Source organism: Microcebus murinus, chromosome 1, assembly GCF_040939455.1.
Source record: "Microcebus murinus isolate Inina chromosome 1, M.murinus_Inina_mat1.0, whole genome shotgun sequence".
In the NCBI taxonomy this organism is placed as follows: Eukaryota; Metazoa; Chordata; class Mammalia; order Primates; family Cheirogaleidae; genus Microcebus; species Microcebus murinus.
Window position 1 is genome coordinate 82051169 of NC_134104.1, and position 27408 is coordinate 82078576.

Here is a 27408-nt window from a genome sequence, read left to right on the forward strand (position 1 = left end):
TGACAAAAATATAGTTATAGTGAGATACTTCACTAAAGAGCTTCTCAGAATTAGACAATTCTAATAGACAAAAATAAGGATATAAAAAATATGAATAATACAATAAAAAACATAGAGAGCATATGTTCCTTGAATAGAGAATATACAAGGTCTGTCCAGAAAGTATCCAGCCATGTAATATGAAAAATGGAGACATTTGTTGAAGAAGATACATGATACAAGACAAGGGACAATGACCCCTCTGTCTCCTTCAAAGCAGGCACCTTGAGACCTCATACAGTTCTCCTATTGTCTCATCTGCTGTTCAAAACACTCTGCAAAATCTCTTTGTTGGAATCATCATCAGCTACCTGGTCATATTTTCCTGAATCTCATTGACCAGTCTGAAATCTCTTATTTTTCAAAGGTGATTTTGGTTTGGAGAAAAGCCAAAAGTTGCTGGGTGCCAAATCTGGGCTGTAGTGGGGCAGTCACCTGGGTGATTTTATGTTTTGCCAACAAACTCTGCACGAAACGTGATGTATGGGCCCCCAAGTCATGGTGATGAAGTTGCCAATCACCAGTTCCCCATAGCTGAGGCCATTTTTGTTGCATTGCATCTCATTGCATCTCTCAACCAATGAAGAACATTGAGGTGCCATTCCTTATTAATTGTTTGGCCTGGAAGAGCTTACTCATGATGGACAACACCTTTCCAATCAAAAAACACGGTTAACATGGTCTTGATCCTGCTGCAACTTTGCCACGCCTTCTTTGGGCATGAAGAACCAGGATGACTTCCGCTGGGGCAACTGGGCCTTCGATTCTAGATCATAGTCAGACCCATGGTTCATTTCTGATTATGACTTCTTGAGGAAATCTTGTTCATTGGTAGCAGTTTGAAGCAAGTCTTTAGCAAATGCTGCATGCATGATGTTCCTTCTGCTCTGGTAGCAGAAGCCGTGGAACACATTTTGCCATGACACATTTTATGTCAAGATCCTCTGTCAAAATCTCAGATACAGTAGTTTCTGGAATCCCAAGATCAGCTTCTAGTTCTTGTAATGTCATGTGAGTTGCTGATCTTTGCTGATTGCAGCCTGTACACATTCAGCATTCTCAGGTGTTCTACATGTTGTAGGCCTTCCAGAATGTGGATCATGTCTAACAGATTCTCTACTGCCTTTGAAGCATTTGTGCCACACTTTTATTTGTGCTGAACTCATTTTATCATCCCCTAAAGCCTTGAGAATCATCCAAGTAATTTCTGCGTAGGAATGTTCAAGCTTAACGCAAAATTTGATGCAGAGTTATTGCTCTACTTGCTCAGTCATTTTGAATGTGAGAGCCACGCGGTATGCATGCTCACTCGGGGGTGTCTAGTGCCCCACTGACTAGTGCAGTGAAGTTGTCATTGTTCACGCATTACAGACCACTCGCATTGGTTGCAAGGTTACATTGATGTCATGCAAACCATTCTCATTATATTAACGATGGCCGAATACTTTCTGGACAGACCTCATATACCTTAAAAAATATGTTCATAAAACATTTACAAAAGTGGATCATGTACTAGACCAAAACACAAACCTCAGTGCATTAAAAGTGCATTAAACTTTGAAAGCATTATGCTAAGTGAATAAGCCAGATGGAAAAGGACAAATATTGTATGATTGTACTTATTTGAGCTACCTAGAGTAGTCAGATTTGTAGAGACAGAAAGTAGAATGGTGGTTGCTGGGGGCTGAGAGGAGTGAGGAATGGGGAGTTAGGGTTTTATAGGTATAGAGTTTTAGTTAGGGAAGGCTGAAAAAGTTCTAGAGATGGTTAAAATGGCAAATTTTATGTTGTATATGTTTTATTTATACCACAATAAAACAATTTTATGTCCCTAAAATGCTATACAAATAGAAATTTTACAGATCACATTCTTTGATCATAAGCCAATAGAATTTACAATAAATAATTTTAAAAATTATTAAATAATTCAAAGATGATCCTCCATCTTAAATACTTAGGTATATTTCTCAGAAATATATTCCTGGGTTGCTTGTCTATCAAAGAGAAGTTGAAAAGGAAAAAAAATTGCCTTTTAGATAATAATAAAAGGAGACTATCTTATGCCCAGATCCATGGGAAACAGCAAAAATCTTACTTAGAGAAAACTTATATCCTTAAATGCCTTCCTTTAAATTATTTTTTAGAAATAGTTTCACTCTGTCACCCAGGCTGGAGTACAGTGGCATGATCATAGCTCACTGTAACTTCCAACTGCTGGGCTCAAGCAATTTTTCTGCCTCAGCCTCCCAAGTAGCTTAGGACTTTGGCGTGTACCACCATACCCAACTAATTAAAAAAAATTTTTTTTGTAGGAGAGGGTCTTGCTATGTTTCCTAGGGTGGCCTCAAACTCCTGGCCTTAGGGGATCCTCCCCGCCCAGCTTCCCAAAGCACTGGGATTACAGACAAGAGCCACTGTGCCAAGCCAAATGCCTTTATTATTAAATCAGTAAGACAAAAAATAAACTAAGAACTCATCTTAATACATTTTAAAAAACAGCAAAGTAAACAAAAGAGGGTATTAAATATTTTCTTTCACACTTCAGTGGATTGTGTTGTGCAGCCTCTGGAGGTATCCCTAACTTTGGGGACTGTAGCTCAAGACTATAAGGAAGGATAATTTTATTTTGTTGAGCTTTTACGCTGCTTTGAGGGGTGACATATTCCAATGCTCCTGAGAATCTGTCTTGTAATTTCTCAAAGGTTTATTTTGTTTGTTTAACATTTACACTGTTTTGTTTCTACTCAGAGTTCTAATTCAAAGGTAAATGAAATACATTAAGAAACAGTTTCTAAAAACATAAATTAGTTTGTTTTGTTCTGTTATGCTTAACTTAAATCTATGGGTTTTGAAAAGGAGTTCAGGGAGAAGAAATTATGCTTCATGCCTAGCCACTATTCAAATTTATAGTTCCAGCTCAGTGTTTTTGTTATGTGTTGTTAGTATGCTCTTGTTTGCATAAGACATCTTATGGTTTAATTGTGGAATAGAATCTCATTTTTGTCCTCTAAAATATAGTCCCACTGTATGAAAAATGCATTTTAGCAGTGGATTCTGCTACTGTTGAATCTGAGATTTCTATTCTGTGTAATATGGTGCTAATTTTCCCACAATAATCTCTAAATCATAACACTATGTTGTAATATTTAAAAGATCAGTAGATTTTAGAAGTTCATATGGGTATGTAAAGAAGCAAAGTGCTATGTACTGAATGTTTGTGTCCTCCCAAAATTCATATGGTGAAGTCCTAATCCCCAATATGATGGTATTTGGAAATGGGGTCTTTGGGAGGTAAATAAGTCATAGAGGTAGAACCCTCATCAATTATATTAGTGTTCTTGTAAGAAAAGACAAGGGAGAAATGACCTTTCTCTGCCACGTGAGAATATAGCAAGAAGGCATTTGTCTGCAAACCAGGAAGAGGGCCCTCACCAGGAACCACATTGGCCACAATCTTGATCTTGGACTTCCCAGCATTCAGAATTGTGAGGAATAAATTTCTGTTGTTTACATGACACAGTCTATGGTTTTTTTGTTATAGCAGCCCAAATTGACTAAGACACAAAATAAATGAAGGTTTGCAGCATAGCAGGATCCACTGCTCAAATGCATTTTTCATATAATGTTACTATATATTTCCAAAATGAGATTCTATTCCATAATTAAACCACACGATGTCTTAAGGAAACAAGAGCATACTAGCAACACATAATTTTAGGTCCTTTAATATGGTAAAACTTAAGGCTTTGGTTAATCACAGCATTTATTATTTACAGTTGTCAAAGCTGCAGAATGAAAGAGCAAGCTTACGAGATCAGTTACGTGACTATGAAGATCGAATTAGTGCTATGACGTCTCACTTCAAAAATGTCAAGCAGGAGTTCTCATTTACACAGGTATAGTAATATTGAAATTTATGTTGATTATATCATGGGTAGTCATACAACATTTCACAGTACATTTATGTCTATAATTTTATTTTAGAGCTATAACAGGAAACTTAATGTAATTAAACTACTGTGAACATAATCTTGAACCTGAAAGTAGGTAGAAAAAAAGGCTTTGAGAAACTAACTACTGCCATCAATTTTAAACAAAAAATTAATTTTTATGAAAGGGAAAATCGTAATTCAAACAATCTAATATAATGTTAGGCAGCAGATTATTTGAGAAGGGTACAATGACAGCAGTGAGAAATTATGGCTAAAAGCAGAAACAGAGCTAATTTAATACATGATAGAATTTCCATCTCCTTTTTAATTTTTCAGCACAACCCACTGGGGCCATTTTAAGTGTATGCTAATAGTCCATACACGTGATATTTTAGCATAGTTTAGTAATTGAAATTTATAATAATCCTGAGATAAAAAAAGTTAAATTATATTTAAGATAACTGGGGAAAAGTATAATGCATTTTAGAAATATTAACACAAATATAATAATAATTAAAACTTGGAATTATTAATAATCTTCTGTTTTATGAACAATACTGCAATATAGAAACTCACTGCCTTATGATGCCCAGCAAACTAGACAGGTTGGGAAATCAGCATCGGGGAGTTTACTAACTGATATCTCAAACTTTTTTTTTTTTTTTTTTTTTTTTTTAGTTTTCTGTCACCTGGCTGATCAAACTTTTTTTTTTAATGCATCTACCTTTTTGAGAAAAAGTTTGTAATTTTAAAAAATGAACAGAGCCATGTTTTTAACCACTTTGGTATCAGCGTCAACTATAGTGGATAGCCATAGATGAACGCACACAGCAACTTTAGCCAACAGCCGTGATGTAAAGGCGCAAAGCTGAGTGTCGACTTTAGCCAACAGCCGAGATATGACTTTTCTAATTTTTCATTTATCAAAATAAAATTGTGAACATTTAAAAATAATGTAATAAAAATATATATGTATGTGTTACCTATTCTGATTTACATTACAAGTAAAGCTGCCTGTAAAGTAAAACAAGCTTTCAGTGCTTTAAAGCTTTCCTCATCGCACAAGAGCAAAACGGATTTGTCGTCAATGCACAGCACACACTATCGTGCGGACTGTGCGTGCCGGCTGTGGGCAAGGTTTCATGGCCAGTGAGCCTTTACAATCAAATAGGTTAAGTGTATTTCATGGCTTACAAATGAACTTTTAAAGACAATGCTTAGTATTCTTGAATCCTGATATGGTTGAGTAATTGATAAACTAATTAGAACACCAATTTTCCTCAAGTTATTAAACTACTGAGTTGAGGATTTGAGAGACAGAGATTCTCTATAGTTATATCTTATTACCATCAAACCTCAATTAAATAGGATAATACAGACAAAAGACAATAAGCCTCCTACAAACCTAGTAGCTTTCATACTGTAAAATTAATACTGAGACTGATAACTTTGAAGCACTATAAGATCAGTAGTCAACAAATACTTTTTTATTAAATAAAACTTAACACAAAGGTATAATTATATACTAATTTATTCTAGGGGATATTTATAACCATCAGTGTTTAAATCATTTTTAAAAAATTATGTCCATCAATTAGAGTATATGATCAATTCTTACAAATATCTCATTTCTCAATTATTTTTAATTCATATTTATATCTAGATAAGCAGTGAGTTATAGCTTTTAAGTCTTACCATATAAACTTTGGTAATTTTGGGCTTTTTTAGTTTTCCTAGAGCAATATAATATCTGAAAACTGCTGACAGTATTTTCTCCTAGCACACTTGATTGACTTTCTTACAACTAGTGAGCAACACCAACTAACTATAACAGTCTAATGTGATGTAGGTTTCAGAGTAGTAGAATTAATAGTACTTAATCTAAGTGTTTTGTGGGACTTTTTTTGGTCTAATGGGTTATTATAAATATTTTAAAATATTAAAATTTTAAAAGTCTTTCTATCATGTGTATTGTTCTGTAGTCTTTTTACAAGGCAAGGGAGCATGAGATTGAAAGTGAAGAACATTTGAAGGCCATTGCTCAAAGAGAATTGGGACGAGTGAAAGATGAAATCCAACGACTGGAAAATGAAATGGCTTCTATACGGGAAAAGAAAAGTGATAAGGAAGTATGTGTTGAAATTTTACTTAAAATTCTGTGCTACTGCTCCTTCTTCCCTCACCAAATGAGCATTGCTTTATTTATGTGTAGGAAAGGCATTCATTACTTTCTTGTTATTTACTTACGTTGTTTTTTGAACAATGAAAGGCTTATGGAGTTGTGATTTGAACGAAACAGTAACAGAATATTATATTTTTCCCTGTTATTCATTCACCAGCTATTTATTGAGACTTAGTATGTGCAAAGTGCTGGCTGCCTGTTGTAAAATACAAAGAATGATTTATATGTTAAGTGCTACATTTTTAACAGTCACATTTTTTAAAAAATCACTTTTAGTTTTGAATTTCATTAAAAATTTTTACTTTTCATGTTAATTTGCCTGCTTTGTGACTCTAACATTAAACTACTTTAACCTATTTCTCTCTTTTCTTTGGTTTTTAGTTTTAGTTTGATTTGAGAGCTCTTTCCAAATTCTTGTTCTTCTCTTCACACATATATATGCATATGTATATGTATGTATACATATAAATACATACTACTTTTTCTTAAAATATATATATACATGTATATGTATGTATACATATACACACATATTTTATTATAATTTTATAATGTAATATTTATATAATAATAATTATATATTAATTTACATTAAATGTTTATTTATCTATTCTGTTTTCTTTCATGAGTCTAGATTTTTTTTTTGAGACAGAGTTTCACTCTGTCACCCAGGCTAGTGTGCCATGGCATCAGCCTAGCTTACAGCAACCTCAAACTCCTGGACTCAAGTGATCCTCCTGTCTAAGCCTCTCAAGTAACTGGGACTAAGGGTGCACACGACCATTCCCAGCTAATTTTTCCATGTTTAGTAGAGATTGGTCTTGCTCTTGCTCAGGCTTGTCTCAAATTCCTGACCTCAAGCAATCCTTTTGCCTTGGCCTCCCAGAGTGCTAGGATTACAGGCATGAGCAATTGTGCCTGGCCTCTTTCATGAATCTAGATTTATTAAATGACCAAATTTACAGAAATATTTTTATCTCCTTTACTATATTTACTTCAATTAGGAGTGCTTCTAAAATTTCTGTATAAGAACCCTCTTAGTGGCAGTAATATGATTGGACATAGTACTGACAGGAATTTGCCTTGGGTTTGAATTAGCATATCAAATATATTATTTTAACTAAGATTGGATATAAATTTAAGGTGACTTTGGTGGAGTGACTAATGCAATTGCTTGTAAGGGAGCTACTCTGAAACCTAAAGCCTTTTAAAGCGACATTTGGCTCGACTACTGTTCTTGCCTTTGTATAATCATCTTTCTTCTATTTTACAACCAAAGAATTAAAATACAAGTATGATAGTTCTATAATTAAATATGGTATATTATAAACATCTAGAAGGCAGGGACAGGATTTCTTCTTTCTTTTTAATGTTTTGTCATATATGATGTTATATTTTATTTTAGTTTATTTAGTTAATAATGTTTTGTACTCCCCTTTTTTCTCTTTCTTTGGAAATTAGAATGGCATATTTAAAGCAACTCAAAAATTGGATGGTTTGAAATGTCAAATGAACTGGGACCAGCAAGCACTGGAGGCCTGGTTAGAAGAATCAGCTCATAAAGATAGTGATGCCTTGATTCTTCAGAAGTATGCGAAACAAGATGATAATAAAATTAGGGTGAGAAATTATAAATTGTAATTGTTAGATTTTCTTTGTAGCTTGCCAACTTATTTACCTAAAATTGTATTGATATTTTTTAAAAGAAATTTTTAAACTTTTTTGAGTTTGGGACTTGTTGAGGATTTAATAAAGCCAGTTATCCTCTCTATAGAAAAATATACTCAAATACTCATAAAATTTGGCTGACTGTTTCACAGGTCCTCTGAAGCCCTTTGACCGTTTTGGGATCCATGAACCCCAGGTTAAGAATGTCCTGATTTATAAGGGCAAAAAGCATTTCAGAAAAGAAGTTTTGTATGAGAACTATTTATATGTATTTTAGCTATTTTGTCTAAAGTATAGTTTGAATATATTACTGAAAGCTGAGCTCTTATCCTCGAGGCCACATCAGAAGAGTACAAGAACAAGTGGTTAAGGAGAAGGAAAGAGAAGTTTATTACTTTGCTGGCAAAGGAAGAAAATAGTAGGTTTTCTCATCTCAAAATCCAAATTCCTGTCCATAAGCAGAAATACAGAGCTTTTAAAGAGAGGGCCCTCAGTTCTAGGCTATTGCCATTAATGGATTAGATTCTTATTGTCCCTCTCTGCCTATCTCTGCCAAAGATAAAGCCTGTGACCTCTGCCCCCTGGAAGGCTGGCCCCAAGCCTGGGATGGCTGACCCATGTCCTGTAACACAAAAAACAAAAGACATTCCCCTGCCTCTCCTGACCACTTGCCCAAGGCAGGGATGAAGGCCAGGCCACAGTTCCCAAAATGAGTGGGGAAAGTTTTAAAGAAACAGAAAACATCTTTGCTGTTTTTGGTTTTTGTTTTTTCCACCAGGCCATTCCCTCTGTTACATATTCCCCACTCTCAATTTTATGCTTCCATACCTAGAGGAGGAGGGGCGACTACCCTGTTATAGATATTACATGCTTTTGCTGATTGGAGACTAGAGTGCTATTGATTGATAATTATGACAACTGTCACTTAAAATCCACTTAAAATTACATCTGGCAATACAAAGTTAGTATTATAAAACATGCTATTTTCTGGTAGGTTTAATACCAAATGCATTATTGTAAATAATTTCAAATGGCAAAGTATAATTTAATCTTTTTTCTAATTTACCTTAAAAAGTGTTAAAAGTCATTTTTAAAACAACTGAATTTTCATACAGCTATATACAAACACATTAGATTAGCCCTTTGAGGTTAAAGGATAAGGAAAGTATAGTTGTTTTAGATATCAAATAAATGTATATATAAAATATAAAAATATTTAGTGTTAGATAAACTAACATTTTAAAATCGATAAAATGACAACTATAAATATTTTTGTATGTAACTACATCATAGGCACTGACCCTGCAATTAGAAAGACTAACTGTGGAATGCAATCAGAGAAGAAAGGTACTTGACAATGAACTTACAGAGACTCTAAGTGCACAGGTTAGTTTAATGAAAATTTTTATTTCTTAATTTTCAAGGTGATGTTTGCAAAAGCACTTAAATTCACAAAAATGTTGCTTGCTTTCTCTTTGACAGTTAGAATTGGATAAAGCAGCACAAGATTTTCGTAAGATTCATGATGAAAGGCAAGAACTCATTAAACAGTGGGAGAATACAATAGAACAGATGCAGAAGAGGGATCAAGACATAGATAACTGTGCTTTGGTAAAGTAGTTGTTTGGTCCTTGAAATATTCAGCTATATTTGTCTCTTTTGTATTTAAATCATTATTACAAATGTAAATCACATTGTTATTTGAAAGTTACTTTTGTAGTAAGATTCAATAGTTTTGGTGTTTTTGAAAGCCGACTCTATATCTATTTTGAAATGTAATTTTATGAAGATTATTTGGTTGTAGTAGTATAATCCCCAAAGACTGGATCTTGCCATCTCTGAGTTGTGGAACAAGAGAAAGTCAACAGATAATATTATTGCAGTAAAACTGATGCCCTGACTCACACATGGTTGCCCAAAGTGCCTTGGATTTAATATGTATGCTATTTGGCGGTAAGTTACAGATGTAGGGAAATGAGCCTCCTTGGATAACCAAAAAACAAGGAAAGAGTCAAAAAAGAAACCTACACTGCAATAAAGTTTCTCGGGCACCAATACTGATGTAGAAGATTGGAAGGGGGAAAATAGTGCACTGATAACACAGACTTACTTTATCTCTTGTTACTTTCAGAGGTAGTTTAGGAGAATGTTTTTGGAAAATCATTAAAGAATAAAATAATGGTGAATAAAAGTAGGAAGATTAGAAGGAGTTGGGAAGGAGAAGAAATTGAGGGGGAAAGGAGGCAAGTGAAAAGATGTATTAAATTCCATTCTGAGTCTACTCCATGGAAAGGCATTTGGCAAGCTGCTAAGGCCACTGGGAGTTTGGAATTCTGATAAATGGATGTGGTTTACTTGCAATTTTTATATTTTAAATTTCTGTAAATAACCAACATTTTATATAAAAAAAAAAGGGTTATGCCTCCCTAGTATGCAAAAGGAGGAAGCAGTTTTAGCTATGAGGTCTTCTTAATTCTTTCTTTTTGGCAGGGGGAGGCAAACACTTAAACAACAGACTTTTATTTCTTCACAGTTCTGGAGGCTCCAAGTCTGAGAACAAGGTGTCAGAAGGATTGATTTCTTTGGAGGTCTCTCTCCTTGGCTTGTAGATGACCATCATCTCCATTTGTCTTTACCCGGTCTTTTCCGTGCCTGTCTATGTCCTTATCTCTCTTTTTTTAAAAACAATTAATTTTTTATTTCCAGATATTACAGGGGTACAAATGTTTTTGGTTACATGTATTGATTTTGTTTGTTATAAGTGTGCCTATTACTCGGATAGTGTTTATTGTAACTGTTAGGTAGGTTTTTCTCATCCTTTCCTCCCTTGGCCCCCTCCCCGCTGCTTGATTTCTGCTGAGTTTTACTACCTTCTGTGTATATGTGTGTTCATCAGTTAATTCCAATATAATAGCGAGTATATGTGGTGTTTCTTTTTCCATTCTTTAGATAATTCACTTAGGATAATGGTCTCCAGTTCCATCCAAATTGTTGAAAAAGGCCTTTAATTCATCTTTCTTCATGGCTGAGTAGTATTCCAGATTACACATATACTGCATTTTACTAATGAACTCACGAATTGATGGGCACCTGGGTTGACTCCACATCTTTGCAATTGTGAATTGTGTTATAACAAATATTTGCATACAGGTGTGTTTTTGATGAAATGACATCGTTTCCTTTGGATAAATACCCACTAGTGGGATTGCTGGACCAAATGGTAGGTCTACTTTTAGTTCTTTCAGGAATGTCCATGCTGTTTTCCATAGAGGTGGTACTAATTTGAAGTCCCACCAATAGTGTATAAGCATTCCTTTCTCTCTGCATCCATGCCATTATGTATTGTTTTTGCATGTTTTAATAAAAGCCATTCTGACTGGGGTAAAGTGATATTTTATTGTGTTTTTAATTTTCATTTTACTAATAACTAGTGACATTGACCATTTTTCCTATGTTTCTTGGCCATTTGTCTATCTTCTTTTGAAAAGCTGCTTTTTGTATCTTTTGTCCACTTTTTAATGGGGTTGTTTGTTTTTCCTTGCTGATTTGCTTCAGTTCTTTGTAGATTCTAGTTATTAGCCCTTTATCAGATGTATACCTTGCAAATATTTCCTCCCATTCTGTAGGTTGTCTATTTGCTCTGTTGATTATTTTCTTGCTGTGCAATAGCTTTTTAATTTAATAAAGCTCACTTTATTGATTGTTGTTGCTGGGATTACCATTCGGGTCTTCTTCATAAATCCTTTGCCTAGGCCTATATATAGAAGAATTTTTCCAACATTTTCTTCTAGAATTCTTATGGTTTCATACCTCACATTTAAGTCTTTTATCTATCTGGAATTAATTTTTGTGAGTGGTGAGAGATATGGATCCTGTTTCATTCTTCTGCATGTGGCTATCCAATTTTCCCAGCATTATTTATTGAACACGGCTTCTTTTTCCCAGTATATGTTGTTGTCTGATTTCTCAAAGATCAGTTGGTTGTATGTGGATGGTTTTATATTTGGGTTCTCTGTTTTGATTCATTGGTCTATATGTCTCCATATTTGTGCCAATACCGTGCTGTTTTGGTTACTAGCCTTGTAGTATAGTTTGAAGTGTGGTAATGTGATGCCTCCAGATTTGTTCTTTTTGCCTAAGATTTCTTTGGCTATTTGTGCTCTTTTCTTGTTTCAAATGAAGTGTAGAATTATTTTTTCTAGATCTGTGAAATATGACATTGCTATTTTTATGGGGATTGCATTGAATCTACAAATCACTTTGGGTAGTATGAACATTTTAACAATGTTGATTCCACCAATCCATGAACATGTATGTTTTTTCATTTGCTTGCATCATCTGTGATTTCTTTCCACAGTGTTTCATAGTTCTCTTTGTGGAGATCTTTGACCTTCTTGGTTAAGTATATTCCTAGGTATTTTATTTTGTTGGTAGCTATTATGAATGATAGTGAGTCTTTGATTTGACTCTTAGCTTGTCTGTTATTGGTGTATAGAAATGTTACTGATTTGTGCACATTGATTATATTACCTGAAACTTTGCTCAATTTTTATATCAATTCTAAGAATCTCTTGGTGGAGTTGTTGGGATTTTCTAGATAAAAGATCATATTATCAGCAAAATACAATAGTTTGACCTCTTTCCTGGTTGATTATTGTTTGTTTCTTTCTCTTGCCTGATTGCTCTGGCTAGGACTTCCAGCACTGTGTTGAATAGAAGTGGTGATGGTGGGCACCCTTGTCTTGTTCCAATTCTCCATGGGAATGCTTTCCACTTTCCCAATTCAGTATGATGTTGGCTATGAGTTTGTCATATATGGCTTTTATAATCTTGGGATATATTCCTTCTGTGCTTTGTTGAGGGCTTTTATCATGAAAGGGTGCTTAATTTTTTCAGATGCTTTTTCTGCATCTATTGAGATGATCATATGGTCTTTGCTTTTGCTTCTGTTTATGTGGTGAATTATATTTATTGATTTTTGTATGTTCAACCATCCTTACACCCATGGGTTGAAGCCCACATGATCATGGTGTATTATTTTTTTGATGTGCTGTTCAATTAGGTTTGCTAGTATTTTACTGGAGATTTTTACATGTATATTAATAAAGGATATTGGTCCAAAGTTGTTGTTGTTGTTGTTGTCGTTGTGTCCTTTCCTGGCTTTGGTATCAAGGTGTTACCTGCTTTGTAGAATGAGTTGTGGGAGATTCCCTCCTTCTTGAAGTTATAGAATAATTTTGGCAGTATGGATACCAGCTCTTCTTTGTGGGTCTGGTAAAATTCGTCTGTGAATCCATCCAGTCTGGGGCTTTCTTTTGTTGGAAGACGCTTTAATCTTCTTGCTCATTATTGGTCTGCTTAACAGTTCTATTTCTTCCTGAATAAGTCTTGAGAGCTTGGTTTTTCCAGGGATTTGTCCATTTCCTCTATGTTTTTGAGTTTATGTGTGTGTAGATTTTCATAGTATTCTCAAATGATATTTTCTATTTCTGTGGTATCAGTTGGAATATCTCCTTTTTCATTTCTGATTGAACCTATTTGGATCCTTTCTCCTCTATTCCTGGTTAATCTAGCAAGAGGTCTATCAATTCTGTTTATCTTTTCAAAGAACCAATACTTTGTGTCATTGATCCTTTGTTGTAGTTTTTTTATTTGTTTGTTTTCTCTTTTGTTTAGTTCTGCTGTGACCTTAGTTGTTTCTTTTCATCTGCTGGTTTTGGTTTTCTCTTCCTTTTCTAGTTCCTTGAGACATGTCATTGGATCGTTAATTTATGATCTGTCTTCTTGATATAGGCATTTAAGGCTTTTGATTTTTTCCCTAGGGCTTTTTGCTAAAGCCCATAGATTTTGGTTGCTTATGTCCCCTTTGCCTTTCAGTTCAAGGAATCTTTTGATTTCCATCTTAATTTCCTTATTGACCCCATAATCATTCAGCAGCACGTTAATTTCTATGACTTTATGTACCATTGAGTGTTTCTCTTAAAGTTGATCTCTAGTTTTATTCCACTGTGGTGTGAGAAGATATGTGGTATGATTTCAAATTTTTTGAGTTGGTTGAGACATGTTTTGTGACCTAAGATATGATCAGTCTTGGAGAATGTTCCATGTGCTGATGAGAAGAATGCATATTTAGTAGTTTTGGAGTAGAATGTTCTGTGAATGTCTGCTAGTCCCATTTGTGCTAGTTCACATTTAATTCCAGTGTTTATTTATTATCTGGTTGGATGATCTGTCCAGTTCTGTCAGTGAGGTGTTGAAGTCTCTGGAAATTATGATGCTGCTATCTCTTTGCTTAGATCAAGGGTCCTCAAACTTTCTAAACAGGGGGCCAGTTCACTGTCCTTAAGACTGTTGGAGGGCCAGACTATAGTTTTAAAAAAACTATGAACAAATTCCTATGCACACTGCATATATCTTATTTTGAAGTAAAAAACAAATGGGCAAAAACACCCGCATGTGGCCTGTGGGCCGTAGTTTGAGGACACCTGGCTTAGATCTAATAGGATTGCTTTATGAATCTGGGCATTTCTGTGTTAGATGTATAAATATTTAAGATTATTGTGTCTTCTTGTGGAATTGCTCTCATCATCATTATATAATGGCCATCTCTGTCTTTTTTGTACAATTATTGATTTTAAGTAAATTTTATGTGATATCAGAATGGCTACACCTGGCTTCTTTTTGTTTCCATGTGTATGAAATATTTTTTTCTATCCCTTCACATTGAATCTGTATAAGTCTTTGAGGGTTAGGTGTGTTTCCTGGAGACAGCAGGTACTTGGGTTTTATTTTTTCATCCATACAGCCAGCCCATGTCTCCTGAGTGGGACATTCAGAGCATTCACACTGATTGATAGAATTGATATGTCAGATGCTCTTCTGTTCATCATGTTGGGTAGTACCTTATTGCTTTGTTTTACCTCTTATACTATTGTTTTATGTGATCTCTGAGCTTATGATTGGTTTTACATTGGTGGGTGTCTGTCATGCCAATCTGGTTTTGATATATTCCTCCAGTGTTTGCTTACCTGGAAAAGTCTTTATTTCTCCTTCATATGAAACTTAGTTTTCCAAGATACAAAATTCTAGGAATTCTAGGCTGGCATCTGTTCTGAACATGAGCCCCCAATCCCTTCTGGCTTGTAGGGTCTCAGTTGCGATGTCTGCAGTTAGCCTGATACGTTTTCCTTTGTAAGTTACTTGGTGTTTTAGCCTCATGGCTTGTAGGATTTCCTCCTTCATGTTGGCTTTGGCCAGTGTGATGTCTGTGTGCCTTGGTGATTGCCTCTTTTCAATGAATTTCCCAGGTATTTAGGTATTTGTTGAATCCTGTACCTAGATGTCTAAGTCTCTAGCAAGACCAAGGAATTTTTCCCTAATCATTTCCTCAAATAGATTTTCTAGTGCTTGTGCATTTTCTTCTTCAGTCTCAAGAATTCCTATGATTTTCATATTTGGCCATTTTACATAATTCTGTATTTCTTGTAGGCTTTGTTCATTCCTTTTAATTCTCTTTTCTTTATTTTTTACTGACTGAGTTAATTTGAAAGTATTGTCTTCAAGCTCTGAGATTCTTTATTCTGCCTGGTCAGGTCTATTCTTAAAACTGTCTACTGTGTTTTGTATTGTCTGAAATGAATGTTTCATTTCCAGAAGTTCTGTTTTGTTTTTTTGCTTTTTTTTAATATATATATATATATATGTTGATCTCTTCTGTGAATTTTTCATTCATTTACTGAATTGTTTTTCTGGCTTTTTGAGTTGGTTTTCAATTTTCTTTTAGATTTCATTGGATTTCATTACAATCCATATTTGGAATTCTCTGTCATTTTAATATTTTCCTTTTTGGTTGGTATCTATTACTAGAGAACTGGTGTTCCCTTTTGGGGGTGTCCTTTTGCTCTGATTTTTCATACTTCCAGAGTTCTTTCACTGATTCCTTCTCTGTGACAGCTGTCACTTCTTATTTTTTGGATTTTCTTTTGTTGAGAGGGGGCTTTTTTCCTCCTCCCTCCCCACTCTCAAGGAAGGTTCTGTATCATATGTTTGGCAGAACCTGTGGCTTTGCTTGTGAGTTCTTTGATTGGAGTCTAGGTTCTGTATGGATGCTTTGGTTATATATATACACTTAGTGTGGTTTTCTCAGTTGCTGGTAGGTTGTAGCGGTGGTGAGCTACATGTGTGGATAGATTACCTGTCACTGTTTGGTGAGGGAGGATGGAAGTCTTTGAAATTCTTTCTCTTTCCCCAGCCCTATGGTCTTCTTAATAGTGTGAATTATACTGACATGCCAAATTTAATCTGTAGGTATCTGTAGGTGATACCAGTAGGTGGTACTTGTAGGTAAGAATCAACCACACCCTGTATGATTGAGTCAGTAGATGATGTAAAGGGTTGTGCAAATTTACCTCCATGTGAGTAGGTGTTGTTTGCCAGAAGGAACAAGGTGCGCCATTGTTTTGGGGACCCTTGACTGGCTCTAGCCCCTCAGGAGAAGCATTCGAATGCCCCATGTGGAGCGTGGAGCCCTGTAGCTTCCAGGTGGGTCTTTCTTCTCCACCATGGCAGAAGTGGGTTGGGGAGTGAGGCTGGGCAGGGCTTGGTTGAGTGGGCCTGCACTCAGTCTCCATAAAAGCTGGTGCAGTAGCTATTTCAGCAGGAGTCAAAGGTCTGCTCTCAGGCTTCAGTTCTGCCCATGTGTGCTCCCTTGCTTTCCAAAGATTAGTTCACAGATCTCTTCTCCATGCTCCTAAGCAACACAGTTGAGGCCTGGGGCTAAAAGATCTTGCCTGTGGTCCATCCTAATCTCTGAAATTCAATTGTTGACAATGCCAGGGAGAGGCATGCTGGTAGTGAGTTGCCATGAGGTGGGTCAAGCAGTGATTTCCCTCCACTTCAGGATGTGCCCTGCTCTGATGGAGTAGTTAGGCAAGCAGCACTGTGGAGGGCTAGTGTGCAGGGAGCTCACAGTCCAAGCACTCCTCAGTCTTCTTCAAGTCTCTGAGAGGAAATCTTTGAGCTATACTCTCTATGAAAGCCCCACAGAAGGAAAGCAGTGGCTCAAGCATCTCTCTTGGTAGGCATAAGTGGTGGAGAGGAATGGGAGGCAAAGCATCTGGATGGAGGAAATTAGTACTCTGATTGTCTCTGTCCCTCTCTCTGGAAGGCAGCTCTCTCAGAACGTCCAGGCTCTAGGGTCACGCAGATTCCTCAGAACCCACTGGTCCCCTGTGGCTCCCACAGTCTGGGCCAGAATTGAGAAATGTTTGTCTGGGATAGACCAAGATGAAAACTGAGGGGCTGAAGCCCCCTGGGGAGGACAAAGGTACATGGTGGGTGGAGAAGCAATATGGCACCTGCCGTCTTGGCTTAGGTCTGTGGTGATGGGAAGCGACCCCAAGGGGGCTGGCAACCTGGTGCTTTATTTTCAAGAAGTTTCCAGTTCACTGGCAGTAGCAGCTTTTGAGCTCATGAGGGTAGGAAGGCTCTCCAGCAGCTTAGGAGTCTGTTGCTTGCCAGAGATGTATGGTAGAAACAAATCACTCCACCTACCCTTTTTGCTGGACTCCAAGCCCCTTGGGGGTTGAACTCTGCTGATGTCTTGCTCCTTCTTGTTCTGCTCCACAACTTTTTCTCATGGAATCTCTTAGAGGTTCTGGTGCTTTTCCCTTAGAATTACACCTTATCTGCAATTGTTTGTTTGCTTTGTTTTTTCTTTTTCATCTGAAACTTTTTCTTCTTTCTGAGATGATTTGGTAGCTGGTGTCTCTGGTCAGTCCTCTTGTTTCTTTAAACTTTATTCTTAATGGTGATATTAGTATGTATTTCCGAACTTCTTATTGCTTTCAAACATCAAGTCATAATTGCATCATCTATGTAAATCTAATGTGTCAGATCCAAGATTAGAGATCCATAATAAGTATTCTCATACAACCCCATGGCAGAGTTGACTCAGTCTGTTGATTTGGCAGAATATACAACTAGCAGCTTCCTAGTTATATTAATAGTGGTTCCTCATTTACAAGTTGACATCTCCTGACTATACTGTAAGAGAGTAGGGAGGGTGCCAAGAGGTTGTTCCATTAGGAAGTGGGATGCTTCATAATGCTCTTCTCTGAGAACAAAGCAAAACAGAACAAATAAAAAGAAACCCCTGATATATAGTGTTTCTCATTTCTATGGTGTAACTATTTCCATACTAGCATGACTCCACTGAACCTAGAGTTGAGAAAAGATTTTTAAATTAGTTCTTGTGAGTCAATGAGAGCTGGTTCACATCACTAGAGCATTTAGACTGTAAGGGAGGTAAATTTTTTTCTCTGTTCTATTTCTGGCTGGGACTGGCATAAGACAGATTAACAGAAGAAAAACATACAAATTTTATTTACATGTACATGGAAGCCCTTGCAGGAAAAATGAAGACCTAAAGAAGTGGCTGGGCCTAGGTGCTTACATACTACTAGGTTGAACAAAGGGTGGTAATTGTGGAAAAGTAACTAGGAAGATAAGAGTTGGTTTAACAAGGTGGTTTGTATGGATTTCTTCCAGCCTCAACTTCCTGTCTCTGGTGATGAGAATGTCTCTCTTCTTCCTGGCACAGAGAGGGCACTTTTCAGAGAGGAGTTTTATCTCCTTATTTCAGGGAAAAAAAGGAAGGGCAGAGTACTCATCTTTCATCTGCTATTTTTCAAGTGCCTTTAATTCAAAATGATCAATATGCTGAAGTAGCATATTTTAGGGTGGCATATTTTTGATCCCCTACAACTAAGATTGTACTTTTTTGTTCTTTTTCCTGAAAAATAATTCCTGCCTTCTCTGTGCCTTCTTAGCAGGAGTCTGACCATATAATCCTGAAATTGTCTTCTTAAAAGAAAAAATATTTAGAAAAGGAAAATATTTTTCTACTATTCTTTTATTCCAGTATAGAAATTTTGGGATATTACTTATAAGCATTACCTATATGAAAACCATGAATAACATTGGTAGGAAGTATGATGTTAAAGTAGGTATTAAAGCATCTGACTAAGTAGTAGAAAAATCAGTAGAAGGCAAGAAACTCTAGAATGATCATTTGAAATATTTAAACTTAGGAAGTTTTGACATATCTTTTTGTTGAATGAGCACAGTAAATATTAATATATAGAGTGCTACAATTATAAAATGTTTATTATTGTAGAAAAAATAGAATACTGGATTAAACAAATTTAAAATTTCCTTTTTAAAATACATCTTAGATATATATCCATTTAACATGCTAATATGTATAATATTACATGCAGTGTTTCTAAAACTTACTGATTTCAGAACACAGCCCCCTTCCCTAATCTCCTATGATTAGTTGCTTCGTAGGACCTCATTTTGGAATGCTTGAATGTAATACATTTTAGGGTAATTTTTCCTTCTAATTAATCCAAACTATTGTCAGAATCACTTGTAAAAACCACATCTGATCTTTTTATTCCCCAGCTTTAAAATCTTCTTTGTTTTACATTGCTTAAAAATTGACCCTCACTGGGCATGGTGGTTCACACCTATAATCCCAGTGACTTGGGAGACTGAGGTCGGAGGTTTGCTTGAGGCTAGGAGTCCAAGACCAGCCTGGGCAACATAGTGAGACCTCATCTTTAAAAAAAAATAGTTGACCCTCTTTGACATATCCCTTGAATTTCTTCTCAATTTGACCCTAAACCCTACCTTTCCAACCTCATCCCTTTCATCTGAACCCTATCCCTTCTTAATATATTCTGTTCTTATTCCTGCCCTTCTACCCTACACTTTATGCATCTCCATTCATGTTTCTAGCCCTGACTCAAATAAAGGCTCTTGGGTAATGTCTTCTTTTTTTTCCTCTCCTGGGAGGCCAGGAATAGCTAATGTCTTCTAATGACTCCTCTTGGAAAGAATTCCTCATCTCTTTGTTCCCATAGTACTTTGTCTACATTTCAGTTGCAGTACTTTGTGTATTCTATTTATTATTGTATCTCTAAGACCAGCAAAAGGCCTGAGTGAAGATATTCCTATTGAAACCAGTAACTAAAATGGTTATTTTTAAAAGATGAAGAAAACCGGTCTGTAAAGTATTTGGAAAGTTTATTGAAACCTATCTTTCTATGTGAAAAATATTCTTTTAAATATTAAAAGAATTAATATTTAAATTAAAATATTATTTAAATTTCTTAGGTGTTACCCTTCATGTATAAAAAGCTTAACTGTTTTTCTTATTTCTTAAGCAAAATTCCATGTAGATGAAAGAAAATATAGAGACCTTTAGCACTATGAGTTTATAGATATTGGTTGTAACATATTAATGTTTTTTATTAATATTAAAAAGTCTCTCTTTTAAAAAATGTTCTTTTGAGAAGTTTTGGTAAAATAAATACTAAATAAAATAGAAAAATAAAAACTAAATTTCTTTTAAGTTTAATTTTGTAATAGTAAACATATATCTAGGTAAACATATTTGTTTTAATTCTAGACATTAGCAAAGACAAAACAAGAAACAAGAGAAAAGGAAAATTTGATTAAGGAAAAGATTAAGTTTTTGGAAAATGAGATTGGGAATAACACAGAGTATGAGAAAAAAATATCTGTTGCTGATCGTAAACTTTTAAAATGTAGAATGGAGTATCAGAACCATGAAACTAATAGAAGTCAGCTGAAGGATGAGGTATGTGAACTAAAAAATACTGGTTTGTGTGTTCATGACAAATTGCTGTAAAAAGTAAGCATAAAGCTTTTCCTTTGATTAAGGAACTGCCTTCTAGTTCTTTCTGTTACTTTCCTTTGTTTTGTGGAACTTTTAGGATGCTCTAATTGAGCCCGAGTGGTGTTGTGAAGGACTCCCTCTGGAGTTGTGACCACCATATCTAGTGTTCTGTAAGGGACAGGAGACCAGATGCTCTCCAATGGTCTAGGTGGGAAACCATAGTGACAAGATAACAGGCAAATGCAAAGTTGAATATTGACAAATTATTATGAGTTAGTGCTAACTTTAAGAGTCTTCCAGTGCTACATGGGTATGTATGGTTTTAAATCTCACATTCTAGTTGTAGCTACTTGCTTAAGTTCAGTTTCTCACTTTGTTAAGGATTAATATTTCAATCTAATAGTAAGATAATGTGGTGATAAAATACCTTGAAACAGCATAAAAGAATAAAACTCTTCCTGCTTTGTTCCTTTCTTCTTCTGCAGGCATATATGCAAATTACATTATTCTATAGAGAGAGTAAATGTACCTCTTAGTTAGCAATAGCAGGATCTTTATGAAATTTCTACTTTGAGGCCATATTATCTGAATTTACCAATGTTTAGGTAGTAATTGGAATATTGTAGAGCATTTTTTCCTATAAGTTATTATACTTTTTAATCTCTAATAGAGAAGGAAAGAATTTTTAAATAATTTTTTACATAGAGAATAATTACATAAAATATTAAAAAATTAAAACAAGGGAATTTCTTGCCTAAATTACATGTCCTGCTGATAGCGCATTCTTAAAAATTTCAAAGTTTAAACCAATTGCAGAAAAGAATGAAGGGATTGATTGATTGGTTCATTCATTTGTTCATAATTTATTTATTGAAATATAATTCACATACCATAATTCACATTTTTAAAGTGTATACTTCAAAGGTTTTTAGTATATTCACAGAGTTGTGCAACCATCACCACTATCTAATTTCAGGATGTTTTTGTCGCCCCTAAAAGAAACCCATATCCATTAGTAGTCACTCTCCATTCCCCTCTTCTCCTAACCCCTGACAACTCCTAACCTACTTTCTTTCTGTCTAGATTTTTCTATTTTGAACATTTCATATAAATGAAATTATATAATATGTAATTTTTATTTCTGCCTTCTTTAGCATAATGTTTTTAAGGTTCATAGATATTATAGCATGTGTTGGTACTTTATTCCTTTTTATGTAAAATAATATTCCATTTTGTGGATATACCACATTGTTTATCCACTAATCAGCTGATAGACATTTGAGTTATTTCCACTTTTTTTGGCTGTATTGATTAATATTGCTGTGAACATTCATGTATAAGTTTTTGTGTGGAAGGAAGTTATTAATTTTCTAAATATTTTTTACACACTAGAATGTTAGAGCCTTAGTCTTACATTGGGATAGTTATCCCTCATTCTCTTTAATAGTTCAGAGAAGTTCTTTTTTTAAATACACGTGTCTAGCTTTTTATACATGTTTTTCTAGCTTTATTGAAGAATCATCGACAAATAAAAATTTGTATATATTTAAGGTGTAAAATGTGATGTTTATATATGTAAACAAATAAACATATACACACATATATATACAAAGTGTGAAATTATGACCACAATCAAGCTAATTAACATATATATCACCTCACATAGTTACCATTATTTTGGTGTGGTGAGAATACTTGAGGTCTACTCTCAGCAAATTTCAAGTATATAATGCATTATAATTAACTATAATAATTTTAAGTATATAATACATAATTATTAACCATGCTGTATATTAGGTCTCCAGAACTTATTCATTTTATAACTGAAGGTTTATACCTTTTGAACAATATACCCCACTTTGTAACCACCATTCTAATCTCTGTTAATGTGAGTTTGACTTTTTAAAAATTTCCACATATAAATGAGGTCATACAATATTTGTCTTTTTGTGTTTGGTTTATTTCATTTGGCATAATGCCCTCAATGTTTATCCATATTGTTGCAAATGGTAGTACTTCATCTTTTTAAAGGCTGAGTAATATTCCTGTGTGTGTGTGTGTGTCACATTTTCTCTATACATTCATCTTTTCACAGATACTTAGGTGGTTTTTCTATCTTGGCTATTGTAAATAATAATGCAATAAACACTGAAGTACAGACATCTCTTAAACATACTGATTTCATTTCCTTTGGATATATACCAATAAGTGGGATTGCTGGATCATATGGTAGTTTTATTTTTAATTTTTTAAGGAAACTCCATAGTGTTTTCCATAGTGGCTGTACCAATTTACATTTCCATCAACAATGTACAAAGGTTCCCTTTTCTCCACATCTTCACCAACATTTATCATCTTTTGATTTTTTGATAATAGCCATTTTAACTGATGTGAGGTTATATCTCATGGTTGTTTTGATTTACATTTCTCTGATGGTTAATGATATTGAGCATCTTTTCATACACTTTTTGGCCATTTGTATGTCTTCTTTTTTTTTTTTTATTTCGGCATATTATGGGGGTACAGATTTTAAAGTTTCAATAAATGCCCTTCCCCCCCTCCCCCCAAAAGTCTGAGTCTCCAGCATGACCATCCCTCAGATGGTGCGCCTATCACTCGTTATGTATGTATATACCCGCCCCATTTGTATGTCTTCTTTGGAAAGATGTCTATTCAGGCCTTTTGCCAATTTTTTAATCAGTTTCTTTTTGTTATTGAGTTGTATGAGTTTCTCATATATTTTGAAGATTAACCCCTTATCAGATATATGGTTTGCAAATATTTTTCCCATTCTCTAAGTTGCCTTTTCATTTTGTTGACTACAAAAACTTTTCCTACAGAAACTTCTTAGTTTGATGTAGTCCCACTTGTTTACTTTTGCTTTTATTGCCTGCAATTTTGGCGTCAAGTCCAAAAAATCTTTATAGTGACCAATATCAAGGAGCTTTTCTCCTATGTTTTCTTCTAGGAGTTTTATAGTGTTAGGTCTTACATTGAAGTCTTTAATCCATTTGAATTGATTCTTTGTATGGTATAAGAGAAAGGTCTGATTTCATTTTTTTTTTTTTTGCATGTGGCTGTCCAGTTTTCCCAAAACCATTTATGAAGAGACTATTCTTTCTCCATTGTGTATTCTTGGCACTTTTGTTAAAAATTAGTTGATTGTATATGTGTGAGTTTATTTCTGAGCTCTCTTTTCTTTCCCATTGGTCTATGTGTCTGTTTTTTTGGCAGTATATTCAGTCTCCTTATCCATGTGTTCTGCATCTGTGGATTCATTCAGTCGTGGATAAAAAACATTAAAGAAAAGAATCAATAAAAATAATACACATAAAAACAATACAGTATAACAATTATTTACATACCATTTATATTTTATTAGGTATTATAAGTAATCTACAGATGCTTTAAATTATAAAGGAGGGTGTTCATAGCTTATATGCAAATATATACCATTTTATATAAGGGACTTATGCATCTGTGGATTTTAGCATCCACAGTGGGTCCTGGAACCAATCCCCTGTGGATACTGATGGATGACTATTGTTTTCATTACTATAGCTTTGTGATAAAGCTTCATGATGCCTCTAGCTTTGTTGTTCTTGCTCAAGATTGCTTTAACTGTAATATATGGGGTCTTTTGTGGTTCCATATGAATTTTAAGATTATTTTTTCTATTTCTGTGAAAAATGACATTAGAATTATCCTAGAGATTGTATTGAATCTGTCACCTAAATAACAAATAGAGAGAGGTTCTCTAAAAATATTGAGTTTCATCTGCAAGGAGCAGAGAATTTTCAAAGCCATTTTGCAAATACATGGACTGTGCGTGATTTTAGGCATATCTAGGGAGGTAAAAGAAGGCAAGAGTTTTTAAAGATAAAATGAGAAAAGTTATATAAGTTGTTTTAAAATAGTAAACCTTGACTACAAGGATCAATAACAAGGCTAGCATCAGTCCAAGGTTGATCAGATAGTTGCTGGGCAGACATCCTTGTAGAAGTATTTTTGTGCAAGGTTGCAGTGACCTTCGTGCAAGGCTATGGTTCTGTAATATTCTCTTGGAATGGTTCTTGTTATCAGGCAAATGTGTGTGGGAACCCTCCCTTCATGGCCTTCCTGAGCTCTATTTTGTCAGTTTGACACAAGTGACTCCATTCTGATTTTCACAACATTCACAAATCTGTAGATCACTTTGTATGAGCATTTTAACAGAATTAATTCTTCCAATCCATGAGTATAGGATATCTTCATTTATTTGTGTCCTCCATAATTTCTTTCATCAGTGTTTTATAATTTTCAGTGTACAGATCTTTCACGTCCTTGGTTAAATTTATTCCTAAGTATTTTATGCTTTTTGATGCTATTATAAATCGGATTGTTTTCTTGATTTCTCTTTCAGAGAAATAAACTTTAGAGTTTTTGCAAAAGTTATAAATAAAGGGGAAAATTCATGTCTGGAATTAACAATTTATATTAACAGTAAAATGTGTGTCATTAGTTACAAGGTTGATGTATTAGAATCTCTTGAGATTTTTCAAATCCATTTAAACTTCTTATGATTGTCTTGAACACTTTATATTAATACATATATATTAATTTATCTTGGATCTTGGGATATGTTCTTCTGAGCAGATTTAGTGATATTGTACATTCTGCATTTACTTTCAACATATATGTGTAGGTCTCTATAATTTGCCAATATTATATAACAAAGCCAATTAAAATTTGATATCAGACCAATTAGAAAATCTGTTAGTATATATTAATTATAGCAAAATGGTTAAGGTTTTTCTTGGGTATATTGTAGGTTAGAACATAAAGTGGGCAGAATAAAACCTCTCAGAAATGAGATTAATTTATAGAATATGGAGTAATTATGTATTTTCTATGTGTTAACTATTAAATAGCTGGATTCTTTAAAAGCCACTGTGAATAGAACTTCCAGTGATTTAGAAGCACTGAGGAAAAATATTTCCGAAATAAAGAGGGACAGTCATGAAGAAACTGTAAGGTAAGAAAAAAGCCATATAAATTTCTTTATGATTTTTTACTACATTTAGAAAATTATTAAGTAGTTAAGTTTTTTTGTTAAATAACTGTAAAATTATAGCTACTATGTTATTAAACTTAAAAAATTTTCTGGCTTTTTCATCACAAAGGTTCAGAAGCAATATTTTTATGGCCTATTAAATATATAGTGGCACTGATGGTATGCTTGTATAGCTAGAAAACCCCAATAATTCCACCAAGACACTCTCAGAATTGATAAACAAATTGAGTAAGTCTCTGGTTACAAAATCAATGTACACAAATCAGTAGCATTCCTATACACCAATAAGAATCAAGCTGAAGCTGAAACTCAAATCAAAGACTCAATACCATTCACAATAGCTATCAAGAAAATAAAATACCTAGCAATATACTTAATCAAGGAGGTCAAAGATCTCTTAAATGAGAACTATGAAACACTGTGGAAAGAAATTGCAGATGATGCAAGCAAATGAAAAAACATACATGTTCATGGATTGATGGAATCAACATTGTTAAAATGTCCATACTACCCAAAGTGATTTGTAGATTCAATGCAATCCCCATAAAAATAGCAATGTCATATTTCACAGATCTAGAAAAAATAATTCTACACTTCATTTGAAACAAGAAAAGAGCACAAATAGCCAAAGAAATCTTAGGCAAAAAGAACAAATCTGGAGGCATCACATTACCGCACTTCAAACTATACTACAAGGCTAGTAACCAAAACAGCACAGTATTGGCACAAATATGGAGACATATAGACCAATGAATCAAAACAGAGAACCCAAATATAAAACCATCCACATACAACCAACTGATCTTTGAGAAATCAGACAACAACATATACTGGGAAAAAGAAGCCGTGTTCAATAAATGATGCTGGGAAAATTGGATAGCCACATGCAGAAGAATGAAACAGGATCCATATCTCTCACCACTCACAAAAATTAATTCCAGATAGATAAAAGACTTAAATGTGAGGTATGAAACCATAAGAATTCTAGAAGAAAATGCTGGAAAAACTCTTCTATATATAGGCCTAGGCAAAGGATTTATGAAGAAGACCCGAATGGTAATCCCAGCAACAACAATCAATAAAGTGAGCTTTATTAAATTAAAAAGCTATTGCACAGCAAGAAAATAATCAACAGAGCAAATAGACAACCTACAGAATGGGAGGAAATATTTGCAAGGTATACATCTGATAAAGGGCTAATAACTAGAATCTACAAAGAACTGAAGCAAATCAGCAAGGAAAAACAAACAACCCCATTAAAAAGTGGGCAAAAGATATGAAAAGAAGCTTTACAAAAGAAGATAGACAAATGGCCAAGAAACATAGGAAAAATGGTCAATGTCACTAGTTATTAGTAAAATGAAAATTAAAAACACAATAAAATATCACTTTACCCCAGTCAGAATGGCTTTTATTAAAACATGCAAAAACAATACATAATGGCATGGATGCAGAGAGAAAGGAATGCTTATACACTATTGGTGGGACTTCAAATTAGTACCACCTCTATGGAAAACAGCATGGACATTCCTGAAAGAACTAAAAGTAGACCTACCATTTGGTCCAGCAATCCCACTAGTGGGTATTTATCCAAAGGAAACGATGTCATTTCATCAAAAACACACCTGTATGCAAATATTTGTTATAACACAATTCACAATTGCAAAGATGTGGAGTCAACCCAGGTGCCCATCAATTCGTGAGTTCATTAGTAAAATGCAGTATATGTGTAATCTGGAATACTACTCAGCCATGAAGAAGGATGAATTAAGGCCTTTTTCGACAATTTCGATGGAACTGAAGATCATTATATTAAGTGAAGTATCTA

At 34.5% G+C, this 27408-nt stretch overlaps 1 protein-coding gene across 1 annotated transcript in view; it reads left to right on the forward strand.

Moving 5' to 3' along the window:
- CCDC39 (coiled-coil domain 39 molecular ruler complex subunit) overlaps positions 1-27408 on the forward strand; it is a 71522-nt gene that overhangs the window by 8739 nt on the left and 35375 nt on the right. The window contains exons 2-8 of the mRNA XM_012736986.3: positions 3816-3935; positions 5954-6100; positions 7615-7773; positions 9115-9207; positions 9304-9432; positions 20297-20488; positions 25438-25541. Of these exons, the coding sequence (XP_012592440.1) occupies positions 3816-3935; positions 5954-6100; positions 7615-7773; positions 9115-9207; positions 9304-9432; positions 20297-20488; positions 25438-25541 (944 nt within the window). The remainder of the gene's footprint in view (positions 1-3815; positions 3936-5953; positions 6101-7614; positions 7774-9114; positions 9208-9303; positions 9433-20296; positions 20489-25437; positions 25542-27408) is intronic.